The 11,264-nt window shown below is 42.8% G+C and overlaps 1 protein-coding gene and 3 non-coding genes across 4 annotated transcripts in view; all 4 read left to right on the top strand.

The window, feature by feature from the left end:
- dnah10 (dynein axonemal heavy chain 10) overlaps positions 1–8,238 on the top strand; it is a 36,049-nt gene extending 27,811 nt beyond the window's left edge. The window contains 17 exon segments of the mRNA XM_046842063.1: positions 608–887; positions 1,051–1,280; positions 1,605–1,878; positions 2,106–2,210; positions 2,291–2,445; positions 2,562–2,716; positions 3,181–3,364; positions 3,499–3,699; positions 3,835–4,044; positions 4,139–4,234; positions 4,861–5,032; positions 5,122–5,253; positions 6,084–6,295; positions 6,447–6,614; positions 7,022–7,202; positions 7,287–7,432; positions 7,986–8,238. Coding sequence (XP_046698019.1) covers positions 608–887; positions 1,051–1,280; positions 1,605–1,878; positions 2,106–2,210; positions 2,291–2,445; positions 2,562–2,716; positions 3,181–3,364; positions 3,499–3,699; positions 3,835–4,044; positions 4,139–4,234; positions 4,861–5,032; positions 5,122–5,253; positions 6,084–6,295; positions 6,447–6,614; positions 7,022–7,202; positions 7,287–7,432; positions 7,986–8,132 — 3,048 coding nt within the window. The 3' untranslated portion in view covers positions 8,133–8,238.
- Positions 11–117, top strand: LOC124381052. Its single transcript, XR_006924768.1, has one exon. It is a non-coding gene; the product is annotated as a U6 spliceosomal RNA (small nuclear RNA).
- A 1,252-nt stretch (positions 8,239–9,490) lies between the features above and the next one.
- LOC124381064 lies at positions 9,491–9,597 on the top strand. The gene has a single exon (XR_006924779.1). It is a non-coding gene; the product is annotated as a U6 spliceosomal RNA (small nuclear RNA).
- Positions 9,598–10,359: 762 nt separating this feature from the next.
- On the top strand, positions 10,360–10,466 carry LOC124381053. The gene has a single exon (XR_006924769.1). It is a non-coding gene; the product is annotated as a U6 spliceosomal RNA (small nuclear RNA).
- The last annotated feature ends 798 nt before the right edge of the window (positions 10,467–11,264 follow it).

Below are 11,264 nucleotides of genomic sequence, written 5' to 3' on the forward strand. Positions count from 1 at the left end.
CGGTGTGTTTGTGCTTGCTACGGCAGCACATATACTAAAATTGGAACGATACAGAGAAGATTAGCATGGCCCCTGCGCAAGGATGACACGCAAAATCGTGAAGCGTTACCATATTTTTAGTCTCACCGTAAAACTTGTTTCATGTTCATTATAATGCACACAGTGTTACACATTTAGTGTGTGAAGTGTAGAGTTGCAATTAAACTTTATAAACGTCTCACACACAAATCACCAAACCTGAACATTTATTAAGATGAGTCAAAAGTTCAAAGTTGAAAATCTGCTATAGAGCACAAGATAGATAGATAGATAGATAGATAGATAGATAGATAGATAGATTCCTGTTGGTTGAGTTTTAAACACGTTATCTTATTACCCTAGAGTACTTTTGTACATCGCTCTGGATAAGGGCGTCTGCTAAATGCCGCAAATGTAAATGTAGAGTTGTGTTGTAATGACTTTATTAACGCCCTTGTGGATGAATGAATCTCATACAAACACAAACACTCCACAAATACACTAAAATCTAGTGGAACATCTTCCCAGTACTAAATGTGGAATGGGTTGAAGAATGGTTTGGATTGAAGACTCTCATTTTTATTTTCAGGTCTCCTCCTTTAACGATCCAGATTTCCTGAAGCAGCTGGAGATGGCAATCAAATATGGCTGTCCTTTCCTGTTTCAAGATGTGGACGAGTACATCGACCCGGTCATCGACAACGTCCTGGAGAAGAACGTGAAAGGAGCCGAGGGACGACAGGTCATCGTTTTGGGAGACAAGGAGGTTGATTACGACCCCAACTTTAAACTGTACCTCAACACCAAACTGTCAAATCCCAAATACTCCCCGGCGGTGTTTGGCAAAGCCATGGTCATAAACTACACCGGTGAGGAGGAGGAGAATGTAGATATACTGAATGTAGATAAGTTCTGAGTACTGATGTGTGTAATTCCAGCCTTTAATCCTTCCTACACACTCTGAATACACATATGAACATATAAAGACATGTTTACAGTTTTCTGAAGGTGATAGTGTTTGTGTGTGATCAGTTACATTAAAGGGTCTGGAGGACCAGCTGCTGAGTGTCATCGTGGGCTTTGAGCGGAAAGAGCTTGAGGAACAAAGGGAGCGTCTGATCCTGGAGACCAGCGAGAACAAGCGTCTCCTCAAAGACCTGGAGGACTCGCTGCTCCGAGAGCTTGCCACGTCCACGGGGAACATGCTGGACAATGTGGAGCTTGTCCAGACGCTGGATGAAACAAAATCCAAAGCCAGTGAGGTACAACATAATTATGAAGGAAAAATACTTTCACACCAGTGAAAAATGCAGTGACAAAATGCAGAAATGGACATTTAAATTGATTTTTTAAATTATAGATAAATTATGACACGTCCAAACAGTTTGTACAGATGATTTCTGGGACCAAACCGATGTGGTCCGATGTTTCTTTGGTTCCTCGGTCGTTACTGTACCTAGTTGTGTGTAGTGATATTCTGAAGAGAAATCAAACTTAGCAAGGACTAGCAGATAGTTGGTGTATCCTGGTGAACATAATTCACATATGTATAAATATATTTGTGTATATTTATTTCTTTATTTTAGGTCTTTGAGAAGCTAAAGCTGGCTGAACACACCTCAGCAGACATCGATACCCTGCGCGACGGTTACCGTCCGGCAGCTAAACGTGGTGCCATCCTGTTCTTTGTCCTGGCTGAGATGGCGCTAGTGAACAGCATGTACCAGTACTCTCTGTCCTCCTTCCTCGAGGTGTTTGACTTCTCACTGCGTAAATCTCTGCCAGACTCGATCCTTTCTAAAAGGCTGAAGAACATCATGAACACACTCACACTCAACGTCTACAATTACGGCTGCACTGGTAAGAGGCCGAACACGGTATCAGTATAACATACAGCATCCAATATTTTTTTATTGACTGTCGCATAGTGCATATCAATCTTATGCTCAGGTGTCCACAAACTTTTGCTCATAAAATGTATTTGCAAAGTTACTTAAAGGAATGAAGAGTGAGCTTTTCTGCTTTTACATTAGCGTGGGTTTGATGTTGCTGTAGCAGCTCCTGACTATGTGTGTTTTGCTTTCCAGGTCTGTTTGAAAGACACAAGCTGCTTTTCTCCTTCAACATGACCATAAAGATCGAGCAGGCTGAGGGTCGGGTTCCTCAGGAAGAGCTCGACTTCTTCCTTAAAGGTGACGTCCGCACTGACCAAAGCTTAGCAATCAAACTGCTCCAGAGAAGATGTTCTAATAATGAATTGTGTATCCTGTAGGAAACCTATCGCTGGAGAAGAGTGCGAGAAAGAAGCCGTGTGATTGGCTGCCTGATCAGGGCTGGGAGGACATCGTTCGTCTGTTGGAACTTTTCCAGAACGAGTTCGGCTCACTGATAAGCGACATCGAGAAGAATCCCACTGAGTGGCAGGACGTATGTTTGATGTTGATCTCTCTTTTACACACACACACACACACACACACACACACACACACACACACACACACACACAGGTTTAACATATTTCTCCCCCCTCTTTCTTGTGTTAGTGGTATGATCTGGACACCCCAGAGCAGGCTCCCTTCCCTATGAAGTACAAGGAAAGTCTGACAGATTTCCAGAAACTTCTGCTTCTGCGCTGCTTCAGGGTGGACCGAGTGTACCGAGCCGTCAGTGACTACGTCACCATCACCATGGGAGAGAAGTAAGAAAGAGTGTTATGTAGGGCTTAAGTAGTGTTGTGTATCTACATCACTAATCAACCTTTTGAACTTTTCTGCAACCTGAAACTTAATTATATTTAACTACCATATTTATGTCTAACATCTGAACAGTACCAGAACCTATGATTTAGAATATCTTATATCTGGAAAGCTTCTGTAGCACTGACTGTATCAAGTTCAGGTTCTACAGATGCAAATTATATGTGGTGTCCATCACAGAGACACTAGCCAATCACAGGCAGTCTGTGAGCATGTGTATGTAGAAGAGGGTAGAAAGCAATTTCCTTTGAGTGTGTTTAAGAACAGCAGTGAGAAAAGCCGAGGTTGGATGGATTGACGTGTCTCAGAGAGAGAGAGAGCATGTGGTAGCCTGATAGAGGAGGACTAAATAAAATAATAAGGACAAAGTATTAGATTGTATTCCATATGAACATTATCCTCTCAGGTATGTGCAGCCGCCAGTCATCAGTTTCGATGCGATATTCGAGCAGAGCACTCCGAACTCCCCCATCGTCTTCATCCTGAGTCCTGGCTGTGAGCCAGCAAGTGACCTGATGAAGCTGGCAGAGCGCTCCAGCTTCGGGACCAACAGGCTCAAGTTCCTCGCCATGGGACAAGGCCAGGAGAAGGTACACACAAACACAGTGTAATGTAATAAAGACTCCCCCTGAAAGGTGGCAGGTGGTGAATAACAGAAACATTATAATCTGATTTTAGTGTATAAAAGTCTATAAAATATATCGTTTTTTCTTCCGTTCCCCAGGTGGCGCTGCAGCTGCTGGAGACCGCAGTGTCCCGAGGTCAATGGCTGATGCTCCAGAACTGTCATCTCTTAGTAAAGTGGCTGAAGGAGCTGGAGAAATCTCTAGAGAGAATCACGAAACCTCACCCAGATTTCCGCCTGTGGCTCACCACCGACCCGATCAAAGATTTCCCCATCGGCATCCTGCAGAAATCCCTCAAGGTTTCTCTCCCTCCTTCTGCAGTTCTGCCGTTTTATTTTGACCCTTTCATGTTCAGATCTAAATGTAAATACTGTACAGCTGCTTTGTGCTATGTCTGTGGCTAAAATGATAATAATAATATCGAATTGGTTCAGGTGGTGACGGAGCCCCCTAACGGGCTGAAGTTGAACATGAGAGCCACGTACTTTAAGATTCCTGTGGAGACGCTGATGAGCTGCCCTCACCCGGCCTTCCGCAGCCTGGTCTACGTGCTGGCTTTCTTCCACGCCGTGGTGCAGGAGAGACGCAAATACGGCAAGATCGGCTGGAATGTTCCGTATGACTTCAACGAGTCCGACTTCCAGGTGACCACACGAGGAGGAACATTTAACGCTTTCTACTTTACACTTTTTACATTTTACGAATCTCGTCGTTATTTTGTGTGTATGTGTGTGTCAGGTGTGTCTGGAGATCCTGAACACATACCTGACCAAAGCTTTCATTCAAGATGATACCACCATCCCATGGGGCAGTCTCAAGTACCTGATCGGAGAGGTGAGACCAATTGACCAAAGTTTGTGGACACCTGATCTTTTTGAACCTCCAATTCTACATCGAGTCTCCATTTACTCTTATAATAAGCTCCATTCTTCTGGGAAGATGTTCCTCTAGATTTTGTGGAGATTTCATACAGATACATGTGTGTTAGTAAAGTCAGGTACTGATGCCGTTCGGGTGAGGAGGTTCCTGGGGTGCAGTCACATTTATCCTAAAGGTGTTTAATAGGGTTATAGGTCTATAGCAAGAGATCTTCAACTCCAACCCATGGAAACAGATCTTCATGGAGCTAGCTTTGTGCACAGGAGCATTGTCATACAACTGTGTGTAGCAACTTTGTGTAACAGTTTGTGAAAAGAAAACGCATGTGTGGAAAAGTCAGTTGTCCCAAAAGTTTCTATTGCAGGTTATTGCATCATAAAATATACAAGCCTATCAGAGTGTAATATGCAAATTAGTGTCAGTATTTGTTCCTTTTGCATATTGAAAGTCTACTTTTTCAGTTTAAATGCTTTTTCTGTGGGAATGAATTCACATTTTGCTGTAACGTTTTTGTTCTGTGTTACTGCTCGAAAACTTTTTCACTTCTGACGAGTAAATAAAAGTCTCTGACCTCCCCCCAGGTGATGTACGGGGGCCGGGCGATAGACAGCTTCGACCGCAGAATCCTCACCGTTTACATGGACGAGTATCTGGGAGATTTTATCTTTGACACCTTTCAGCCTTTCCATTTCTTCCACAACAGAGACGTGGATTACAGAATCCCTCCTGACGGACACAAGGGAGTTTACGTGGGTGAGTGGACGACGTGGCATACAGGTGATGGAATATTCCGCAATTTTTCCTTTCTTTTTAGTAACTGAAGCTCTGACTGTGTTTCACAGCCGAAATCGAGTCGCTCCCTCTCTCAAATACTCCGGAAGTGTTCGGGCTTCACCCCAACGCTGAGATCGGCTACTACACTCAGGCTGCTCGGGACATGTGGACGCACCTCATAGAGCTCCAACCACAAACCGGTACGTAGAAAAAAAACAGGATTTTACTGTGACAAATCAAACACGTCAGGTGAATTTATACCACAGAATGGGCAGGGAATTCAATTTGTGGAAGCGACACAGTGACTTATGAACCTGGCGATCGGAGACATTGCCATGACAACGGAATAGATCGGGCGTGTGAATCGGATTTAATTATACAAAAAAGAATGCTTTAATTTAAATGAATGTAATAAAATTAGCACTGTGTACAGACGCTCCCCACTTTACGAAGTTTTGCGGATCCAAACAAACCTGTCGTCAAAGTGAAATTTGTTCGTAGTTGTAAAAAGGATGAGGAGAGCCGGCGTGAGGTAGCAGACCATAACGAGTCTACGTGATGCGCACTGGACTCGGGACAATTCTTTTTTGAGTACATTTTTTAAAATTCACTTAATACTAAATATTGTATACAACATGTCGATGATTTTTGAATCGAAGTTTTAGTATATTTTATAGTTTATTTGCTAGTATTTGTAGCTCCTACATCATTAGTAGATCTGCATAGTCAATAACGAACACAGTAACAACTTACGAACAAATTCATGCTACGAACTATCGTTCGGAACGAAACTCATTCGTAAGGTAGGGATATGGATTGTAGTAAATCTCTGGGCGAGATAGTGTATGTGTGTGTGTGTGTGTGTGTGTGTGTGTGTGTGTGTGTGTGTGTGTGTGTGTGTACCTGGTCCTGGTAACTATGGTGTCAAGGTAGGGATATGGATCGTAGTAAAGAAGGTAAAGAAGAAAGCGGATGTACTCTGACAGAGATTGTGTGTGTGTGTGTGTGTGTGTGTATATACCTGGTCCAGGTGACACTGGTGTTGGAATAAGCAGAGATGAGTACATCGCTCAGGTGGCTCGGGACGTCCAGAACAAGCTTCCCACGCCCTTCGACCTGGACGTGATCCGGAAGAACTTCGGCCTGGACGTGACGCCCACCAGCGTGGTGCTGCTGCAGGAGCTGGAGCGCTTCAACAAACTCATCATCCGCATGAGACGCTCGCTCGCTGAACTTCAGAGGGTAAGAGAGAAAGAGAGAGAGAGAGAGAGAGAGAGAGAGGAGAAGTGGACCTCAGTCATTTCCTAACATCTCTTGTCAGGGCGTAGGGTCAATGTTTAATGTGTGTGTGTGTGTGTGTGTGTGTGTGTGTGTGTGTGTGTGTGTGTCTTAGGCTCTAGCAGGTGAAGTAGGAATGAGCAGTGAGCTGGATGAAGTGGCCCGAGCTCTGTTTAATGGTCAGATCCCTGCAATCTGGAGGAAACTCGCTCCAGACACCCTCAAATCCCTGGGCAACTGGATGATCCACTTTAAGAGACGCTATGATCAGTACAACTCATGGGTAGGACACCGATCTCACACCTATCACCTATGAGAGAGAGAGAGAGAGAGAGAGAGAGAGAGAGAGAGAGAGAGATACAGAGAGGATAAGGGAATGATAAAGAAATAGAAAGATCTATAAAGAGATAGAGATAGATAGAGAGATAAAGAGCGAGATAGAGTGATGGCGAAATGGATAGAGCGATACAGAGTGCGATAGAAAGATAGAGAGATGGAAAGAGATAAAGGAGAGTGATAGATAGATTGATAGATATATAGAGATATAGAGATGAATAGATAGATAGATAGATAGATAGATAGATAGATAGATAGATAGATAGATAGATAGATAGATAGATAGATAGATAGATAGATAAGGTAAAATTTTAAGGTTTGTCTGATGTGTGTGGGTGTGTGTATGATGTACAGGTGGATAAGGGCGAGCCCGTAGTGATGTGGTTGTCAGGGTTACACATCCCCGAGTCGTACCTGACGGCGCTGGTTCAGGCCACATGCAGGAAGAACGGCTGGCCGCTGGACCGCTCCACTCTGTACACACACGTCACTCAGTACAGCAACGAGGATGAGGTGCAGGAAAGACCAGCTCAGGGTGAGGATACACACACATCAGACAGAGCTTTCTATCCTATAAAGTGTGAGGTGAGACATCGTTTTGTGTGTGTGTGTGTGTTAGGTTGTTATGTATCAGGTCTGTATTTGGAGGGAGCTGACTGGGAGGTGGAACAGGGATGTCTGGTGCGCAGCAAACCCAAAGTGCTGGTGGTGCAGCTTCCTATCCTCAAGGTGATTCCTATTGAGTCTCATCGTCTAAAGCTGCAGGTGAGAAAAACACAACACCTTCTAAACACACAAACACACATTACATGTGCACTCGGTCTGATACATTATCGTCCCTATAGCAACTGCTCGTTCACAGGGGACGTGTATAGCGCAGTGTTGAAGAACAGATTTTCATTGTTAATGCGGTAAAGTGTTTCTGATGGAATTACTGTTTACAGCTGTTTCTAAAGCATTAAATGTAATTCTAAACGGATATAAAGCACACCAGCGATACATTGTTTCCTCCTCCAAATATAGTTACAGGTTTAACAAGTGAACATGACCATATGAATATGATATGAATAGTGCGTACTGAACATATCCGTAGTACACGTGAGTGTCCATTTTGATTTCCTGCAAACTCCGGGGCGAAGAGTCTGTTAGCGTTAGCACATGCTTTATATCCGATTCTACATTTTATGAGCAGTGTTGTACTTTGTTAGAGATATCAGTGACTGAGGTCATACTCCAACTATGCAACACACTGATCTTTACACTTTAATTCAGCATCCATGAAGAGCTGATGATGATTTAACGTTTTTTATCTCCACAGAACACGCTGAGAACACCTGTCTACACCACGTCTGCCAGGAGAAACGCTATGGGTGTAGGCCTGGTGTTTGAAGCCGACCTCTTCACCACCAAACACCACTCCCACTGGGTCCTACAGGGAGTGTGTCTCTGTCTCAATGCTGACTGATCCCTTTAAAAGAGAAAAAAACATTTCAAATCTAATAAATTTATACATATATTTTTATATAGTTACGTCCCAGTCTTGGGTTGGGGCACACATCGTGATTAAAGGCAGGCTGGTATATATAATGGGTGGATGGAAGTGTATTTGGTAAAAGTGTGATGGAAATGGAAACACAAACACCGGGGTGTCGTAAAACAGAAGGTATATTGTAGTATGTACAGTACAACACCGAGACAGACTTCAGGGTGGACCAAGGCCAAAATAATAAACAAAAACACTCTTTTAACAAACACTACTTACCTACACACAAAACCTTAAAGAAATACAAAACACTTCCCTAACTTCCTCACCAAAAACAGGGAACAAACTCACACCCAACAGAAATGGCTGATCCCTTTACATATATTTACAGGTATAATACAGTGAGGTAAATATGGAGAAAACGGAACAGGGCAAACTCAGAGTCAGAACGGGCAGAGGTCAGTACAGGAAATCACAAAATTGATAAGCGAGCTCTCAAATCCCAGCTTCCCCACGACTTCATAGGTCACCTCCTGCTGATGTCATCAGAAGGGAAGAGGGTGTGGCTTTAGTGCACTGGAATGCAGGAAAGAACTGGACTGGAGTCCCGGGATAGCACCTGCACACAACTACACACTGCATACAAATACAATACAACTCACAAAATACTGCCGGTTGAAACTATATATATATATATATATATATATATATATATATATATATATATATATATATATATATATATATATATAGGATTCTGTGTGTGTGTGTGTGTGCATGCGTAGGTAAGGCAGTTTTGTGGTTTTGTCTGTGCTCCCTCAGTAGTTAGGGCAGCTTGTCCAGGGGCTAAGGGCTTTGTATTTGCTGTGTCAAGTTGTGATTTCTTCAGCATCCTATCCGCTGATTTTGGTTCTCTGCAGTCTGAAACATCAGATCATTTATGGACCACCTTTGGTCTGAATTTGTAACATGATTGTTGAAAAACTGTTTCACCTTTTGTCTGCAAACCTTTCTCCCAAACTCCTGAAATGAGTAGGAGTGACACATTCCAAATATCAACAATCTGAAAAATTCTTTGATTTATTGGTGGTCTTGATGAATTTGGTGATGATTAGAAAAAATTTGTTTGGAAAAGGGTTTTAGAGAAACAAATTAGAAATTGCAGAAAATACAAAGGCACAGAGTTGGCATTTAAGTGTATGGCCAATGTTGGCTTGTTAGTGGTGCTATTGTACATCACATCAGATAATAAAACAAAAAGAATTCATGGTTTATTTGGGGGATTTGTACATCTGCAATCTGCGATTAGTTTGTGTGTCAACCCTTCAGTCACTGTGTTTGTGCTTGCTACAGCAGCACATATACTAAAATTGGAACGATACAGAGAAGATTAGCATGGCCCCTGCGCAAGGATGACACGCAAAATCGTGAAGCGTTACCATATTTTTGGACCACCTTTGTTCTGAATTTGATTCACGATTGTGCCAAGAAATTCTTGCATCACTTGTCTGCCAAACTCCTTAGTCCATTAGCGGTGACCCATTCCGAATCTCAATGAACTAAGAGATATTTTTGTTCTGTTGGTGCTCATATGATGTAGTTGTGCAAATTTGGCGACAATTGGAACAAACTTGTTTGAGAGAATCTTTTTAGAGGATCGAATTGTGAATTGCAGAAAACCCAAAGGCCCAAAGATGTTAGTTCTTAAGTGTAAGGCGAATATTGGCCTGTTGGTGGTGCTATAGTACACAAACTTATTTGACTAAAATTGCTTTGTAGAGAAGCTGAGACTCTCCTCCATCCACTGGCTAAATTGTAAAGAAAAGCACAAGGATTGTCCTATAAACTGCCATGTTCCTATTCAAAGTGTGTTTGATGGTGCAGGGGCGGGGGGTTATTGCAAGAACAAATCACTGCTTACCTCACCACACGAAGATCCAACAAGACCAACAGCAACTGCTCGAATTCCCATACTCCCAGCATGCACCTCTGCTGTCTGACACATCAAATGGTAAATCTATAGAGTCTGAAGTGTTTAATGGTTTATTCGGGGATTAGTACATATCCAAACTGGAAATTGGTCTGTAAGTGCATTCAAGTCAGGTCTGAGAGTCTCCAGAAAGAACTTGTTGTGTTTTGGTACTAACCATGAAGAAGAAAGGTTGTGCGGAACCCAAGCACTTATAGAGTCCCTTCAGGCGGTGTGTTTGTGCTTGCTACGGCAGCACATATACTAAAATTGGAACGATACAGAGAAGATTAGCATGGCCCCTGCGCAAGGATGACACGCAAAATCGTGAAGCGTTACCATATTTTTGGACCACCTTTGTTCTGAATTTGATTCATGATTGTGCCAAGAAATTCTTGCATCACTTGTCTGCCAAACTCCTTAGTCCATTAGCGGTGACCCATTCCGAATATCAATGAACTAAGAGATAGTTTTGTTCTGTTGGTGCTCATATGATGTAGTTGTGCAAATTTGGCGACAATCGGAACAAACTTGTTTGAGAGAATCTTTTTAGAGGATCGAATTGTGAATTGCAGAAAACCCAAAGGCCCAAAGATGTTAGTTCTTAAGTGTAAGGCGAATATTGGCCTGTTGGTGGTGCTATAGTACACAAACTTATTTGACTAAAATTGCTTTGTAGAGAAGCTGAGACTCTCCTCCATCCACTGGCTAAATTGTAAAGAAAAGCACAAGGATTGTCCTATAAACTGCCATGTTCCTATTCAAAGTGTGTTTGATGGTGCAGGGGCGGGGGTTGTGCAAGAACAAATCACTGCTTACCTCACCACACGAAGATCCAACAAGACCAACAGCAACTGCTCAATTCCCATACTCCCAGCATGCACCTCTGCTGTCTGACACATCAAATGGTAAATCTATAGAGTCTGAAGTGTTTAATGGTTTATTCGGGGATTAGTACATATCCAAACTGGAAATTGGTCTGTAAGTGCATTCAAGTCAGGTCTGAGAGTCTCCAGAAAGAACTTGTTGTGTTTTGGTACTAACCATGAAGAAGAAAGGTTGTGCGGAACCCAAGCACTTATAGAGTCCCTTCAGGCGGTGTGTTTGTGCTTGCTACGCAGCACATATACTAAAATTGGAACGAT

The sequence above is a fragment of the Silurus meridionalis genome, chromosome 27 (genome assembly GCF_014805685.1).
Source record: "Silurus meridionalis isolate SWU-2019-XX chromosome 27, ASM1480568v1, whole genome shotgun sequence".
Classification (NCBI taxonomy): Eukaryota; Metazoa; Chordata; class Actinopteri; order Siluriformes; family Siluridae; genus Silurus; species Silurus meridionalis.